The 18,427-nt window shown below is 38.5% G+C and overlaps 1 protein-coding gene across 1 annotated transcript; it reads left to right on the top strand.

Annotated features, from left to right (window-relative positions):
• The first annotated feature begins 31 nt into the window (after positions 1-31).
• ezra (ezrin a) lies at positions 32-18,384 on the top strand. The gene is given in 15 exon segments (XM_047346240.1): positions 32-186; positions 3,424-3,507; positions 4,730-4,825; positions 5,472-5,746; positions 7,616-7,699; positions 8,792-8,938; positions 9,342-9,438; positions 9,578-9,741; positions 13,599-13,729; positions 14,131-14,291; positions 14,555-14,647; positions 15,986-16,036; positions 16,068-16,101; positions 16,104-16,252; positions 17,177-18,384. Coding segments are annotated over 15 exon segments (1,743 nt in total). The 5' UTR covers positions 32-174; the 3' UTR covers positions 17,342-18,384.
• Positions 18,385-18,427: the final 43 nt, after the last annotated feature.

Consider the following 18,427-nt stretch of genomic DNA (forward strand, 5'->3'; position numbering starts at 1 on the left):
GTGAGCTACCTCCCACTGAGTTCAAAGGACACAAGTCCTGCCCCTGAGCTTGACAGCTAGAAAAGAGGCAGTCTTTATCAGGTGGTGGTTTTGCTGGGAGTTGGCCACTGCAGCCTCGGTCAGCCTGGAAAACGCTTACCTCTGTTAGGAGCTTGTCCACAAACCACAGCCAAGATGCCAAAGCTGGTAGGATTTCTGATTTTTTAGATACATTTTGTACTGCTTATCTCCTTCCTGGTTTAAAAAAAAAACATGGTGGAGGTCTATAAATCCTGCTTGTAATGTTCAGTAAATCATTTATGATGACCTATTTAGGAACAAGTTATACATTTGAGCCTCAGTCAGTGCTCACCTGATTTATTTATGCTGATCATATTTTCTTTTTTCTATTGTAAGCTTTTCCAAGAGGCAGTGGTCCTTCTTGTCAATTACTCATTAACCAAAGGTAGAGTTTGACCCATGCTGCACACATTCCTGACAATGAATTACTCCCCTAGTGCAAGTAGCGCACTGGGGTGTTCAAGCAGTCTGTGACATGTACGGTCAAGCACATAATGATAAATAACAAGTAAATTCTCCTTACAGACTATTAAATGATTTAACAAGTCAAGAATGACATTCACCAGCAAACAATGACTGCGTGGTTCCCTTGCTTCACTGCACACCTCAGATTGTCCAAAAGTGTCCGGAATGATCGATCTGCCTAAAACAAATGAATCTCTTATGTGTTGCGAGTCTCGAGTGTCTTCAGTTAAAGGTTGCTCCAGTGTGCAGCATGAAGCTGATAAGAATAGTCGATCTGCACTTTACAACAGCAGCTATGTACTTTTATTGACACTCCAAGGACTACATAAAGGACACGCCTTTATGTAGACTTTATGCTGATGATTGCTTAAATTTGACTGACATCACATCAACTGGAGACATATCAGGGATGCTGTGTGTTTTGCTGGTGTTTATCTGGAGAATGCTGAAAAGATGTTTTATTAGTTGGCTTCTGGTTTGCTTTGAGGGATTAATCAACAAGGTGCTGAAAGCATATTACAAACAAATAGAAACCAGGTGGATGGGATGAACTACAGCCTCTTTACCTGGAACAAAAACTCATGGGTTTCACATCTGCAGAATCCTAACTAACAACATGTGAACCTTGACATGTTAAAACCAGAAACATGTCATTTTGGAACATTTGTTTGGTATGATGTGAAACATAAAAATTCCCAAGTGAACTTAATTCGATTACAAACAAGTTTAGGTTTAAAGTAATCTTTTAATTTTACTAACAAATATATTCTTACTGGAAGTACTGTTAACATTTTGGTGTGGTCTTGAGATTGATGTCTGATGGACTTGAAACAAACTTCTTGGAAGAATGAAAATCATTTCAAATTTTCATCCGCCAGGTGTAGGAATAACTTTGAGCTTAACTGTATGACAACACCAATAAATTGCATGTGATGGACATGTGAAAACCATAGGAGAATATGTTAAATGATAAACAGATATAACCTTTACAGCAATTTGTAGTTATACAAACTGCTTAATTGACTTTAACACTCATTCACCCATGGAACTTTTTTTTTCCCAAAGGTGTTTCACATGTTACTACATGACATAATTATGTTCACATGTTAAAATTCTCATGTACTAACATGTGAAATAACCTTCTGAATGTGGAAACATTTTTTACAAGTGGGTTCTCACCGGGTACTCTGGCTTCCTCCCACAGTCCAAAAACATGACTGTTTGCTTAATTGGTCTCTCTAAATTGCCCTTAGGTGTGAATGAGTGTGTGAATGGTTGTTTGTCCTGTGTGTCTCTGTGTTGCCCTGCGATGGACTGGCGACCTGTCCAGGGTGTACCCTGCTTCTCGCCCGTAGACTGCTGGAGATAGGCACAGTTCCCCCAGTGACCCACTATGGAATAAATGATATAGAAGATGAATGAATGTTTCACATGTAGTGATTATATCACGCTTGAAACATTTAGTAACTTGTGTTTCACATTTGAAAATCATATTGCGTAGTAGCATGTAAAACACATGAGAAAATGTCAAAATGTGAAATGTTTTTGAAACATGCATTTCACATGAAGAAATTAGATCATGTAATAACATGTGAAACATTTTATATATATGTGTTTTACATCTGGAAATTGGATTGCATAGTAACATGTGAAACAAATAAACCTGTACATGGGCAATATTTATTCTGTAGAAAGTATACCCTGTTGTAACAGGGAAGAATTTCCAACAACTTCACATGTAACCACAAAATATAATAGTTATTTTCACTAATGGAAACTATAACATGCAATATAAAAAATGCAGTACAATCATTTGAATGTGAACAGATGGCAAAACCTTAATGATTTCCATGTGTATCACATGTAAAAATGATCATAAAAGGAAGATTTTCTACATGTAAAATAATTTTTTTTTTTCCATGATACACATTTTGATTAATTATTTTCACCTGTGCATTTTGTCAACATATATGGAGCATGCAACATGCTTTTCCATATAAACACATGTGACAGAGATAACATGTAAACAATGGTTGTTTTTTTTCCATCTGTCTTGGGTCTGTATAGTAATGACAACTGCAGTGTATGATCATAAAACTCCAGGCTAGAATTACAAATGCATTATAACATCGGATAACGACGTTATTCAATACATGTTATCATGTAAGGTGAAAACAAAAAAGCCTGGTGACAATTTCATTAGTGGATGTTCCATTTGTCCCTGCCCAACCTTTTGTATGTTTATCTTTATGATAGCCAGGGTGTGCTCTGGTATAATTTCATAAACCGTTCTGTATCTGCTATAAGCCCGAGGCCAATTGATAATCTTGCAGTGTTTTTTAAACCAGTTGAAACAAGCTAAAAATAAACCTTTTTTTTCCTTGTGGATATCAAATTCTACAAACAGTATTTGTGTTATTTGCTCCAACATAGGCTGATTTCATTGCAGTCTTGCAAGCAGCAAGTATTCTGATGGTTAATCTGCATATGTTCAAGCTTGCATTCACATGGCTAGTCTAAAGTCTAATGAGATAGTGAGCAATTATGGTTTATGAATAATCCAGTTAACAGCTCCAGGTTAGGGATGTTCTTTCAACACATAAGTCCGTTATTTATGATTTCCAACAGGATGATTAGTTGATTAGAATGCAGTCAAACAGACAATTAAGGCCAGGCAGATATATCCCTGAGCATTAGTGAGTGTGATTGGGTGAATGTGGCGCTACTGTAAAGTGCTTTGAGCGGTCTGTATGACTGGAAAAGCGCTATATAAGTTCAGTCCATTTACTTAAGGATGAAATCAAAATAAATTATTGATTGGAAAGAAACAGGTTATGCCCACCCAAATAGAAAATGTTCATCATAAATGTAATCAGTAAATTGCCTTTTCCACTACAGGTCAATGTCCGTGTCACTACAATGGACGCAGAGCTGGAGTTTTCCTTTCAGGCCAGCACCAAAGGAAGGCAACTGTTTGAACAGGTCTGCATGTTACAGTATGCAAAGCACACATTTATAAACAGCATTGTTTTCTCTGAATCACAAGGGTTGTTTGGACTGAAAGACTATTTCACATGAGTAAATATGGTATGCTCATAAGACTATTCTTGTGAGCATAACATATTAACTTGCAAAGCAACTTTCAACTAAGTTCAATTACAAAGAAAGAAGTAAAAAGGCTTCAGATGTTTGTTAGAGAACATTTAGAAATCTACAGCATCATAATGACTAATGAACACAGCAGACAGGACAACAAAAAAAGTTAAGGTGAAGTTCAAAGAAGGTTTAGGTTATAAAATAATACCCCAATCTTTGAACATCTCACAGAGCAGTGCTCCATCTGATCTTCTGTAAATGGAAAGAGTATGGCCCAGCTGCAAAGCTGTGGCCATCAACATAAAATTGAACTAACAGGCCGGGAAAGGAGAGCACTAATCAGAGAGGAAACCAAGGTACTCAATATGCTGGAAGACATGCAGAGTAGCACAGCTCTCAGCTGTGCACTCCAGAAATCTGGACTTTATGAAAATGTGGGTAAAATAAATCTCTTGTTGAAAGAAAGCAATACGAAGCCCTGTTGGCAGTTGGGGACACAGCAAACATGGACAGATGGGACAAAAAGGAATTTTTTAGAATCAGAATCAGCTTTATTGCCAAGTTTATCCAGACAAACAAGGAATTCCGGTACACTTTGCTCTCAATAATAAAGAATATCTTTTTAAATGCACACAGTTGCCTTTACAATATAATATAATGTGAGATCAGTCCAAGTATGCATGGTGTTGTTCTGGAACTCTGACTGTCAAGTGTTCATCAGAGAAACAGCCTTGGGGGCTGTCCAGCAGGACAACAATACTGAATATACAGCCAGAGCTACAATGGAACAGTTTAGATCAAAGCAGATTAATGTGTTAGAATGGCCTAGTTAAAGTTGGACCTAAATCCAGTTGTCAAGCTATGGTAAGACAGATTGCAAAGAAGAATGAATGATAAAATCTATCTGTAGATTCTCCAACACCACTTTTCCCATTTCATCATTTCATTCACACATTTTCATTCATGTTTTCCAGAAAGACAGATAATGAATAAATTACGGAAAAGGTCACAAAACACTGACAGGTCTTCGGTTTTCCAACTTTTGGATGTTTCGTCGTTGCTTTTCACCATTTTTTAACTTTTTTCTCTTTTTGTGTTTTGTTGTCAGGTTGCCAAGACGATTGGGTTGCGTGAGATTTGGTACTTTGGCCTTCAGTTTGTGGACAGCAGAGGACTTGTCACGTGGCTGCAGGCTGACAAGACAGTGGGTTTTTTGTGTCAAAGTGTTTTTGGGCTACAATATTGGCCTGTTACATTTTATTTAGTTTAAAATATAGAAGCTCTATTGCTTTAAAAAAACGTGATGGATACAGTCTTAACGTTAGTTTTGTAACTGCAACACACCAAATTGCTTTGTTTCACTGCCATTTATTTAATGCTGATTATTATGTTATTAGTGTATTAAAAAAACATCAGTTGTCTAGAACATCAGTGGTGTTTTGTCCATCAAAACGCTTTAATTTTCACCAATATGTATCCTCTTTTTCTGACTAAGATGAATGCCACCTTAAGCACTGGTGTAGTACTAGTAGTGTGTAACAATAAAATTCCCAACTAGGTAATGAAATATGAATTTCACAATGTAATTAACATTTTACAACTGAATAGTGAAACATTTAGAAAAGCTGATCTTATATGGGTTTTATATGGGATTATATAGGTGACAAATTATGTTTAAATAGAGTTTGATTGCTTTTAATTTTAGACAAAATAAAAGTAAATTCCTTGTCTGTGACCAGAAGTATATTTACCTGATGTCTACCTAATGCTGTTTTTGAAAATACATGAAGATTCCACCTTTTTTGGGGGCACGTTTTAAGCTTTAAAACACATTTTCATTTTCTGTGCAGGTGTTATCTCAGGATGTAAAGAAAGAGACACCCCTGCAGTTCAAACTCAGGGTCTACTTTTATCCTGAGGACGTGAACGAGGAGCTCATCCAGGACATCACCAGGAAGCTCTTCTTCCTGCAGGTGAAGGAGGACATCCTGTCAGACGAGATCTACTGTCCTCCGGAGACCGCGGTGCTGCTGGCCTCCTACGCCGTCCAGGCAAAGTTCGGAGAGTTTGACAAGTCAGTGCACCAGCGGGGCTACCTCTCCTCTGAGCGTCTGCTCCCTAAAAGGTGAGATCAAACTATAGGGAATGCTAGAAAAGCCAACTTCAATTTGGTTAAACTTCTGTTATCCTTGCAGAGGTTATTTTGTGCAGCTTCAAATGTGGATAATATGTTGATTAAATGAAAATTTCTACTATATTTCAATTCATAACCAAAAGAAGGAAAAAATTCCCATGAAAACCTTAGACTTCTAAGATTTTATCTTGCCCAAATGGTAATGGCTTTTTTTCCGTTTCATTTTGCAGATAAACAAAAGCAATTAAGCCTTACATCAAAGTTTAAACAAAACAACAACGATTTTATATGTATGACTGCCTTTCTTTTTTTGGAAGTTTCAGATATTTCTTCAGAGAATGATAAGAAAATCTAAAAAACTTACATATTCATGTCAAATAAACAGTTTTAGTGACAAAACAATCCCAACAAATGAGCTAAAAATAGGACCCATAGCCATCGATGTGTTGGGTTACTCCGAAAACACGTTCATCATTGTGGGGTAAAACAGCCTGGCAAAAAACATGTCTATTGCTTTATGTCATTGCATGTCATAATTTGCTAAAAGGTTCTCCATCTCCAGGTCTTTTTAAAGTAATTTCCACTCTCATCACTTGTGAGTGGTCTCCTTTTATTGGTCCTTTCAGCTGCACTGACACTAGGGAAAATATGAACATTTTGGTGTTTGTCTCCTGTATATCTAAACACACTTCATACTGTAGGGTTTTTAATTGAAATGTACTTGTTTTAACATGTATGTCTACATCATTATTAAATGCGTTCTATAGTGCCTTAGAGAAGCATTCATACCCCTTGACCCTTTTCACAGTAAAGCCACAAACCTTGATGTATATTATTGGAACTTTATGTGATAGACCAGCGCAAAATAGTGCATCACTGTGAAATGGAAGGAACCTCATGCACACACACACACACACACACACACACACACACACACACACACACACACACACACACACTCACACACACACACACACACACACACACACACACAAACACACACACACACACGCACACACACACACACACACACACACACACAAACCCACACACACACACACACACACACACACACACATCATCATGATGCTGCCACCAGCATGCTTCACCATGGAGTGTTTGCTTATTGACCCCAGAGTTCTTACACCTTTTGCTGCGTCCTCTAAATGCTATATGACAAACCGCCAATGGGTACTCATTTTTTTTTTCTTGCCACTCTTCCATATAGACCAGGTTATTTGAGTACATGGGTGATAGTTGTCCTGCCAGCAGATTCTGCCACCTGAGCTTTGGATCTTTGCAGCTCTTCCTGAGTTACCAAGGGCCTCACTGCTTCTGTTTTGATTAATGCTCTCTGTGTTGATACTGATATTGAATTACACACAAAGGAGAAGTTTGGGATTGTAACAAAACAACATGTGATAAAGTTTAGTGAATATTAATGCTTTTCCATGGCACTGTACATGATCTAACCTGTAACAAGGTTTATACAGTATTTATGGTCTAAACAGACATTCACTTGAATTATTGCATTGCATTATGTTACTGGGATTTGCCAAAAATATTAAACTATTTCTTCAGAGTGTGGAAATCCTTCATAATAAACAATGAACAGGAACATTTAAAAACAGAGACTTTATTAAAAGTCAGTGTTCCTTTTGTAGAAATATATTGATTTTCTTCACATATAGCATACAATCAAACTAGGTAAATAGCAGTCACAGTTGCTATTTCAAGACATGACAGAGAAGAAAGGCCCTGTGGTGCATGCAGCATGTGTTTAATTTAGCTTTGTATGTATACGCAGAGTGATCCCGCTTTGAGCAGTGTGGCTTTCTGACAGCTTGTCTCTCCTCTTAGAGTGCTGGATCAACACAAGCTGTCAATGGAACAGTGGGAAGAGAGAATCCAGGTTTGGCACGAGGAGCACAAATCCATGCTGAAGTAAGTAAAGACCGACTGATAATGTGATAGATATCTGCCTTAACACGTTCTTAGCGTCTTATGGTTAATTCAGTATAACAAAGTAAAAAACAAAAAAATTGGTTTTTCCTTCAAATAAAATGTCAAATATGTTGAATTTAAACTGGACTTGTAGGCATTTGGAGACAAGAAATTTAGAGAACAAAAGAGAAAGGAAAGCTAACATGCACTGCATGACTGGTAGAAGGACAGTTTAATTACATTTTCCATTTTTGAAAAAGTTGATATTTTCAAGTTTGAATATCTGAAAATCAACACAAATGTAACTAGAACTAGAAATGAAAAATGGGAAAGTCACTTTTCTCCACAGCCTTAGACCAAAATCCAATATAGCTGCCTTTATAAAAAGCTTTGTTATTACTGAAGGAAAAAAACCTCTTTATTCCACTCATGCCAATTTGGTTTTCATTGTATCTTTTATATGCACAGAACTATACAACCCTTTTCAAGAACTTCTTGCTACAGTGTTTGAAAGTAGCAAATGCAGAGGCATACACTATTATTAATTTGAATTGCTATTAACGTCCACTCTGGAAAACAATTGGCTGATTGTACTGGTTTTTAAACTTGGACCAGAAAAAGTTAGGTTGGATTTGATGCTATTTCCAGTTTCAAATTTCAATTTCAAAGGTAAATAAAAACATCACAAGTAGTCACTAGCACTTGTATCAGGTTTCAGGCCTTCACCGGATCACAATTATTGAAATGTTATTTACTTTTGAAATAATTATCACCGACATTGTCAAGAAATACTTCTTAATTTAGCCCAAATTCTAGCTGTGGTACTTAAGAACTGTGGATATAGATCTTACTAAACATTTTCAAGTTCCATAAAGTCATAAGCATACATAATTTGATCTTCGGCCCAGATTTGAAGCAAAAGCTCAAAGAGCGTAGTGGGGTCATTGCAGAGATAGACAAGAAAGAAAGCAGTGAGGAAAATCTGACATTCCCTTATTCAACAGCAATGCCACAATTTAATGTTACCCTAAAACCCCACACAATTAAATGAAAAAAAGGTATCTGAACGAAGATTTCTGTGACTCCGAACAGGGAAGAGGCAACGATTGAGTATCTAAAGATTGCTCAGGATTTGGAAATGTTCGGTGTTAATTACTTTGAGATCAAGAACAAGAAGGGCACAGACCTGTGGCTTGGAGTCGATGCCTTAGGGCTCAACATCTATCCAAAGGAGGACAGGTAAAACCTTAATTTCAGAGTTTATTGCCCAAATCTTTATGGATATGCAGTAGTTTTGCCACTTAAAATTCAACTTCTTTTTGTGTTCTCTGTGTTCTGTTTAGAAGATGTTTTTTAACATTAACATCAGTCATTGTGTGTGTACTGTGTGACCTTTTTATAGAGAGAGGTGAGGGCAACAAACTAGCTGTCAAACCTCTATCGCTGACCTCAGCTGGGTTTTTCTTTCATCCTGTCATGTTTTTACTCACCCGACTGACCACGTAGATTTTGTTTGTAACAGGCCATTGACCTATTTCTCTGTTTGACTACAACATGCACTTTCCTGATTTTCTGATGCTGCCTCTATCCATACCCAGCTATTACATGTTTGATCAGCTTTTTCTTTAAAAACATATTCCAGGCTCACCCCAAAAATTGGATTTCCGTGGAGTGAAATTAAAAACGTTTCTTTTAAAGAAAAGAAGTTTCTCATCAAGCCTTTAGAGAAGAAATCTGCAGTAAGTATTGCATGGAGGAATGTAAGCTAACGAGTCACTAACCTTTTCTTTACTTTTCAAACAATGCAACGATGAAACAAAAGCACTTTTATAAGCAGGTGTTTTCTGAATTACATGTCTTTTTTCATGCCTCTCGAAGGACTTCATGTTCTATGTTCCACATCCGCGTGTCAACAAGGGCATCATGCAACTTTCTATGGGCAACCATGCCCTCTATGTTCGCCGCCGCAAGGCAGACAACATTGAGGTTCAACAGATGAAGGCTCAGGCCAAACAGGAGAGGCTCCAGAAGAAGATGGAGAGGTAGGAGAAGTAATCCCCAAGTGGACTGATTTAAGGAGACTATAAAGCAATACAAATTTATTTTTACTCCTTGAACTTTTACCCTTTTACTAAGTTACAACCACAAAAGTTAATTAATAAATTTAGAATTTTGTGTGACAGTCCAACATAAATGTTGGTATAGTTGTGAAGTAGAAGGAAAATGTCGAAACTTTTTACACAAAAATTGACAAGAAAATCTGAACAGTGTGGCATTCATTTCTATGCAGCTCCCGCAGCATGATGCTGCCACCATCATATTTCACCGTGGAGATGGAGTGCTCCGGTTAATCTGCAGTATCACGTTTTGCACCACACATAGCATTTTGTGTCCAAACCGAAAAGTTTATTTTTTTGTCTTATCTGACCAGAGCACCTTCTTCCTCATTTTGTTTTGTGCCCTGCTTGGCAAATTGCTGATGGGATTTCTTATGGCTTATTTTTTTCAACAATGACTTCCTCTTACCACTTTAGCATAAATGCCTGGGCCCGTATTCACAAAGATTCTCAGAGTCCTCTCAGAGAGCTCCTAACTTAGCCTAAATATTCCTGCCAAGGACTCCTAGCTTAAGACTGATTCTGTTCCCTGCCTAGAGCGACTCTGATCGAGGAGACAACAGAGATTCCTATCTTAGTGAGGAGGTGTGATTGACCCCCTTGCTAGGTGTGACGCTGTCTTCTAAGATCTGTGATTGGTTGCTACAAAAAACAAAAAACAAAAATAAAACCAATGCACTCCTGGTAATCAATGGAGAGAATTTAGACTGGATTGAGAAATGTTTAAATCTTCATGATAAATATTAGCAAGATTAAATTGTCACACAGGATCAAAATGTTTGAACGTAGCTTATTTACATGCTCATCATTATTCTGATTTGCTTTTATTATGTTCTCTTGCCATGCTGGTTGTTTTCCTACTTCATCTATTTGATTTTAATGTGGACACTCACCTGTCAGCATGTTACCGTGATTACCTTCTTGTATAAAGAGGTTTGATTTGGTAAAATGACCAAAACAAAATGAATCGAAAAAACGAGAACAAAAGGTGGAGAAAACCAAACTGGACTGAGGATAAGAGCTTGCTGTTGGCACAGCTGGTGGAGGTGAATAGAAAAGTGTTGAAAAGTAGATTTAGTCCCAGGTTTCACAAAGAGGCAAAGCGCATTCCCGAGCAGATCAATGCCTTTGCTTACAGCACCGGCCAAGAATGTGAACAGCACTGGTTCCTGCTGCAATTAGAAGCTAGAGAGGAGATAGCAGCACACCAGCAAACTTCCTAATCTACATCTCTCTATGTATAGTGTTTAGATTATTTTACTTTATCTTGTCTAGTGTGTATTTATGTGTCTATATATTTTTTAGACTTTTCTCAGTTGTTTCCAAATGTTTATTTTTTTAAAGTATTTTATAGTCTGTAAATAATGTTGAAATCCTTCTGTACTATATTGTTTGTACATTGTTTCACTCTTTATTCATGATTATTTATCACTGTTTCTATTATTTATTTATCCTTCCTAATATTACCTTACTAGAGGTGCAGCTTTAATTTGTCCTGCTGCTGAAACTATTTATTTTCCCCTTGAGGGATGATAAGGTTTACCTTATCTCTATACTAATAATTACAGGTCCTTTTCAAAATGTTAGCATATTGTGATAAAGTTCATTATTTTCCATAATGTCATGATGAAAATTTAACATTCATATATTTTAGATTCATTGCACACTAACTGAAATATTTCAGGTCTTTTATTGTCTTAATACGGATGATTTTGGCATACAGCTCATGAAAACCCAAAATTCCTATCTCACAAAATTAGCATATTTCATCCGACCAATAAAAGAAAAGTGTTTTTAATACAAAAAACGTCAACCTTCAAATAATCATGTACAGTTATGCACTCAATACTTGGTCGGGAATCCTTTGGCAGAAATGACTGCTTCAATGCGGCGTGGCATGGAGGCAATCAGCCTGTGGCACTGCTGAGGTCTTATGGAGGCCCAGGATGCTTCGATAGCGGCCTTTATCTCATCCAGAGTGTTGGGTCTTGAGTCTCTCAACGTTCTCTTCACAATATCCCACAGATTCTCTATGGGGTTCAGGTCAGGAGAGTTGACAGGCCAATTGAGCACAGTGATACCATGGTCAGTAAACCATTTACCAGTGGTTTTGGCACTGTGAGCAGGTGCCAGGTCGTGCTGAAAAATGAAATCTTCATCTCCATAAAGCTTTTCAGCAGATGGAAGCATGAAGTGCTCCAAAATCTCCTGATAGCTAGCTGCATTGACCCTGCCCTTGATAAAACACAGTGGACCAACACCAGCAGCTGACACGGCACCCCAGACCATCACTGACTGTGGGTACTTGACACTGGACTTCTGGCATTTTGGCATTTCCTTCTCCCCAGTCTTCCTCCAGACTCTGGCACCTTGATTTCCGAAGGACATGCAGAATTTGCTTTCATCCAAAAAAAGTACTTTGGACCACTGAGCAACAGTCCAGTGCTGCTTCTCTGTAGCCCAGGTCAGGCGCTTCTGCCGCTGTTTCTGGTTCAAAAGTGGCTTGACCTGGGGAATGCGGCACCTGTAGCCCATTTCCTGCACACGCCTGTGCACGGTGGCTCTGGATGTTTCTACTCCAGACTCAGTCCACTGCTTCCGCAGGTCCCCCAAGGTCTGGAATCGGCCCTTCTCCACAATTTTCCTCAGGGTCCGGTCACCTCTTCTCGTTGTGCAGCGTTTTCTGCCACACTTTTTCCTTCCCACAGACTTCCCACTGAGGTGCCTTGATACAGCACTCTGGGAACAGCCTATTCGTTCAGAAATTTCTTTCTGTGTCTTACCCTTTTGCTTGAGGGTGTCAATAGTGGCCTTCTGGACAGCAGTCAGGTCGGCAGTCTTACCCATGATTGGGGTTTTGAGTGATGAACCAGGCTGGGAGTTTTAAAGGCCTCAGGAATCTTTTACAGGTGTTTAGAGTTAACTCGTTGATTCAGATGATTAGGTTCATAGCTCGTTTAGAGACCCTTTTAATTATGGTTTTCATGAGCTGTATGCCAAAATCATCTGTATTAAGACAATAAAATACCTGAAATATTTCAGTTAGTGTTCAATGAATCTAAAATATATGAATGTTAAATTTTCATCATTACATTATGGAAAATAACGAACTTTATCACAATATGCTAATATTTTGAGAAGGACCTGTATATGATTGTTACAGACGTTTATGTGCTCATTTATTTGACTGTTAAGGGGGTGGATCCTTGCATGCTTGAGCCGATACGGTTTTATTACTTCACTGTTGTTCATTGTACAGAGAATATCTCTCCTTTCTCTGTCTTTCCACCATCTTCTCTGCTTAAAAAACTCTTAGGCTCACTAACAGTCCTCGTCACTACTCTTAACATTTCCTCAGCTTAGAAGCTGTCTTCAGGCCTAAAGTGCTTCATGAATATCTTTTATCGTAGCGAGGGAAGATTCTAAGAAAAATCTTAGAATTCAAGAAATTCTAAGATTTTTCTTGAATGACGTCACTAGGAGCTACTTTTAGTCTTAGGATTCTTTTGGGGTGAATGACTAATAGTTGTCTTGGCAACAGATTCTCCCACCTAAGCTGTAGGTCTCTGCATGCATCATTTTCCTTCCACTTTACTAGAATATGCAACTTTGTATTAGTCCATCACATGAAATCTCCCCAAAATTAAATTGAAGTTCATGGTTGTAAAGTCACTAGATGTGAAAAAGATCAAAGGGGTATGAATACTTTTGTAAGGCACTGTGTGTATGTGAGCGATCAATGTGTGTGATCTTAACTTGTTTTGCCTATGTGTGTCCTGCAGGGATCAGCTCGAAGGCGAGAAGAGTAAGAGAGAAAGGATTGAGAGGGAGAAAAAGCAGATGGAGAAAGAAAAGCAGGAGCTGATGATGAAGCTCTACGAGTTTGAAGAGACTACTAAGAGAGCAGAGCGAGGTGGGGCACACTACGTCACGTGCAAGCTGTCGAAATTTGAACGAGGCTTAGAAAATGTTTCTTATTTTCCCAATAAACTGGAGAAAAAACTCAGAGTCAGTCTACAAACAAGTCTTTTTTATGTTGCAGTGGAAATTTCAATTTCAAAATGGTTTTACTGCCCTCTGCTGTTTTTCTGGTTGGCAGACCCAGAATGATACAGCAGGTTAAGTTAATCTCAGCTCTTGCTGCTTCTTTTTTTAGATTCTTTAAGTAAAAATTTACATGACGGAATACGGCCTGAGAAGGTAGCAAATCAAGTCAAGAAAAAAGAAACACATGTTTAGAATAAAAAGCTTCCTAAACCCCTAATGACATGCAGTGCTTAATAGATTCTTCCGTGTGCTGATTTTGTCCTGCAGAGCTTCAGGAGCAGCTGGACCGGGCCATGAGGCTGGAGGAGGAGAGGAGGAGGGTGGAGCAGGAGGCGGCCCGGCTGGAGGCTGAGAGGATGGAGGCCATAATTGCCAAGGAGGAGCTGGCCAGGCAAGCTGAGGAGCAGATGAAGAGCCAGGAGCAGCTGGTGAGTGTACAGTGCATACGTGAACAAATCCTGATATAAGTATAAGCACACATTAGCTGTTTTAGCTGCTGTTTATAATTTTATCATTTACTTCCGTACTTTTGAAGGATAACCAGAGCATTTAGGTACAGCTAATAGCTGAATATGATACCGACAGTGTTTTTTTCTGTCGTGTTTTTTGTTAGGGTAACAGCAATTCTTAAAAAATGTGGCTCTTGGGTTTAAATTCCTAACTAAGCTTGCTTTGCATTGCTCTCCTTTAGGCTGCAGAGTTGGCAGAGTACACTGCCAAGATCACTGAACTGGAGGAGGCCAGAAGAGCAAAGGAGATGGAAGCTGAGACATGGCACATGAAGGTGAGCTTTCCAACAGATGATCAAAGCATGCTCAAGAAGACGTCAAGGAGATTACCTTTTTCCCTTTTATATCTGTGCAAGATTATAGAAAATACTTCATACAAATATTGGGTGTAATTCAATACAACACCCCCCACATTATTGGCACCTGTGGTAAAATGTGTAAAAAGACCAAATAATTCAATATTAAAGTGGGAAAGACAAGAGAACATGTCATTAATTTAAAGCAAGTGGGTTTTGTTCTTAATAATTTAGGAGATTGTGGCAAGAAAACATCTACTCACCTAAGCTTGTCCATATCTACAGTCAAAGCAATAATTAAAAGTTTAAAACAACTGCAGCTGTTTGCTAGACGAGGATCTATGTTTATCCTACCACCATGCACGTTGAGACGGAGTGTGAAGCGCACATCAAGACAAAGCCTCCAAGACTCCAAGGAGTGGCACCAGGATTCCTTTTCAAACCTGTGCGGTCCTGAAGTGCGAACACTTTTGAGTTAACTATGAATCTGTTCAGCTTCTGCACAGCTCAGCAGGTTCCCTCCAGTGTTTGTTAAAGGTGCAGGCTGATGAGTGTAATGTTACACGGTGTTCCTTCAGGGTGGTAAAAAAATCTCCAAGGTTCATTGATAAGGAATTGTAGGAAAGAGTGTGGATCCTGGAGTCCCCAAGTCTCCATAGCAACCATTAGATGCTAACTACAAGCCTACTGGTTGTTTGCAGGACATGTCATAAAAAACTAATGTTTTATGTCCTGCTATCAAAAACCTTTCATCTAAAAGCTACTGGGACTTTTAATTGTCCTTTTGTCAGATTAGTTGTGCTGCAACAAACAACCCAGGTGGGTTTGGCATAAAACAAAGAGTTTCACTGACAAATTAAGACCTTAAAATGTATGTCTTAATCTTTTTTAATTTGGATTTAAAAAAATTCCATATCCCATTCTTGTTGCTTGGATTTTTTTCCTGGATAAAGAAAACAGACAACAATGGACCTAAAATATTTAAGACATCGTACCAAAATGGGCAAGGCTCTATATGTTTTAGATCTTTGGTTAACAGATCTCTTTTGTAAAAAATTTTTACAGGAAGAAAGCAAATAATTGTGGCATTGGTAATATTATAGAAAACCTAAAACAATATTTTTTTCCCACTCAACAGAGGCACAGAAATTAAAAGTTGGATTTTTAATATGAGATTATGCTACTGAGGAATTTATTTAAAACCGTTTTGAACTGCTTCATATGACATATCCCAGATTCATTTATTGTTCATTTTAAATCATCTGGACCATTTCCCCTGTCCTCTACTGACATGGTCCCTTCTGATGACTCTTCCAGGCTGAAGAAGTGGAGCAGAGCCTGTTAAAGACAAAGGAAGAGCTGCAAAGTGTGAGGGGCCCCTCCAATTCAGCTCCTGCAGCTAGATCCTCTTCCTCCACATCCTCCTCATCCTCCTCTTCAGACAACGAGAGTGACCACGAGCACAGCGAAGAAAACAGCACCCACAGCGCAGAGCTGCAGACGCAGGGCATCACTGACCACCACATGGAGGAGGAGCGACAAATCCAGACTGAGAGGAACGTATGCATGAACAAGCAGCTGATGGTGAGTTCAGGTTTCAAAGATACAACAAAGATCAACCAAGTGTCCTTTATTTTAATTAAGTTAACCTTCCGAGACATAAAAATGTAATTTCTGCACACAGAAAAGCTCCAGTGGTTCTTCTTTACAACCATTTAGTTTAACTCTAAAGGTACAAAATCATCTCCAACACCAAGGTACATAATTATTCTTGAGGTGAAGACAGATAGACGCACCAAACGTTTCACTGGAAAGTGCAATCAACACAGTGCTGAAGAGGTGTGCACTGTTGCCTCACAGCATGACGGTGTTTCTGAGTGCAGTTTGAATGTTCTCACTGTGTCTGCGTGGGTTTTTTTGCCAGGTCCTCTGGCTTCCTCCCACAGCCCAGAAATACGCATGTTAGGTTAAATGGTTGTTCTAAACTCACTGTAGGTGTGAGTGTTCATGATTGTTTCCAGTGGGAGCAGTTTTTGTCAGAGCTGCAGATGAGAAGTTTGAAAGGTGTAACGATAGATGTATAAAAATGGGCCAACCATCAAATTTCAAAGCTCTTAGAAAATGAGAAAAAAATACATGTTTTGGCAACCTGTACCCTGATATCTTGGTTTGCAGCACTATTGTTTTTTAACTCTTCAGACTTTCTGCTGAACTTTACTTTCTGCCAAACAATTTTACTCCAGCACAGCTTTAAGGTTGTTAGGTAGATGTTGATTTACAATACAGCAGTGAAAAAGATGATCAAAGATTGTTTTCTGAGAAGTGTTTGTAAACCTCATCTTATCACCTAAAATTCAAAAAATCCCAAATATTTTTATTGCTTCCTATTTCATTTAAGGTTTGTTATTTGGATTTGGAGTTCAGATAGAACAGATGTTACCTGTGCAGATGTGACACAGTGGATCCAGAAAGTGTTTTCACATGATTTCATTACCACTCCTATCACAGGACCTGCGCTCGGATCTGGAGTTGGCCAAAAGCGATGGCATGAAGACCCATAACGACCTGCTTCATGCTGAGAACGTCCGTGCAGGACGCAACAAGTACAAAACCCTCCGTCAGATCCGCCTGGGCAACACCAAGCAGAGGGTCGATGAGTTTGAGGCCTTGTAGAAACCCTGGACAACCTCTTCAAAATACCTCAGGAATTATCTGCTCAACGTATTAGATAATGCATTGAATGCAGCCAGTAGCGGTACTTGCATGAATGGTGCCTTGAGGGAGCCCTTTGCTCTGTGTCCCATTCATTCACCCATCCCCACCTCTCAAAATGACACACACACACACACTCCCAAAAGAATCCATGCTTCAAAGCACAGGAATGTTTTATCATATAACTTATTGGAAAATACAGATATGATAAAAGTCTCAGAGTGTAATCAGTGTAGAATAATTCAGTCTAAGGTTATTGTGCTTCTCATGCTTGTTTTAGTCCCAATGCCCAAAACTATCCAAAGGGCTATTTTTTGTGTTTTCACAAAGAGAATAAAGGGTTCATAAATATCAAACCAGGTCCTAGAGAATCTCTGTCCAGTGTAGAAATGTCAAGTTCAGGTTTGGTTATTCAGAGCATTTTAAATTTTAAACCCTAAGATAAATAAATATTTGTAACCCTTTAATTTAGCATTGAATCAGATGCTATGAATCGGACACCAACTTCAGTGTCATTACCCAGTTGCAGTGTACGGCCATTTTACTCCTTTTGTGCTGGCACACAACAAAGGGATCACCCAGTCCCACTGACTGGACATGCAAATAAGCAATAGCAAGACAGTTTTTTTCTTTCCAGATGGTTGTTCTGCTCCTAAAGCCCTGAGTGTCATATGGCCCATATCAAGAACCGCCACTGATTACAGCCATGTGTAAATTTAAGATCTGGAAAAAGGTTGGTCTTGAGCTGCGTGAAAGTACTTCCATGCATTATGTTGCTGCTTGAAAGTATCATGGCCACTTTTTTCATACTAAGACATTCCTAAAAAGGTGTTTATTCTCATTAGGATAATTATGGAAGATGATTTCCTTCTGGAGACCAGCTGAAATGTATGAACAAAGCTGGTATATGTTAATCATAATTAGCAAAATTTGCATTTGCAGTTTTGTTTTACAAAACATGTGACTCAGTTTAGATTTATTTAATAAATGCAACATGCTGCAAACAACTGTTAATTAATTGTGAATCTTACAGGTGTTCTGACTTGT

The sequence above is a fragment of the Girardinichthys multiradiatus genome, chromosome 19 (assembly GCF_021462225.1).
Source record: "Girardinichthys multiradiatus isolate DD_20200921_A chromosome 19, DD_fGirMul_XY1, whole genome shotgun sequence".
Lineage (NCBI taxonomy): Eukaryota > Metazoa > Chordata > Actinopteri > Cyprinodontiformes > Goodeidae > Girardinichthys > Girardinichthys multiradiatus.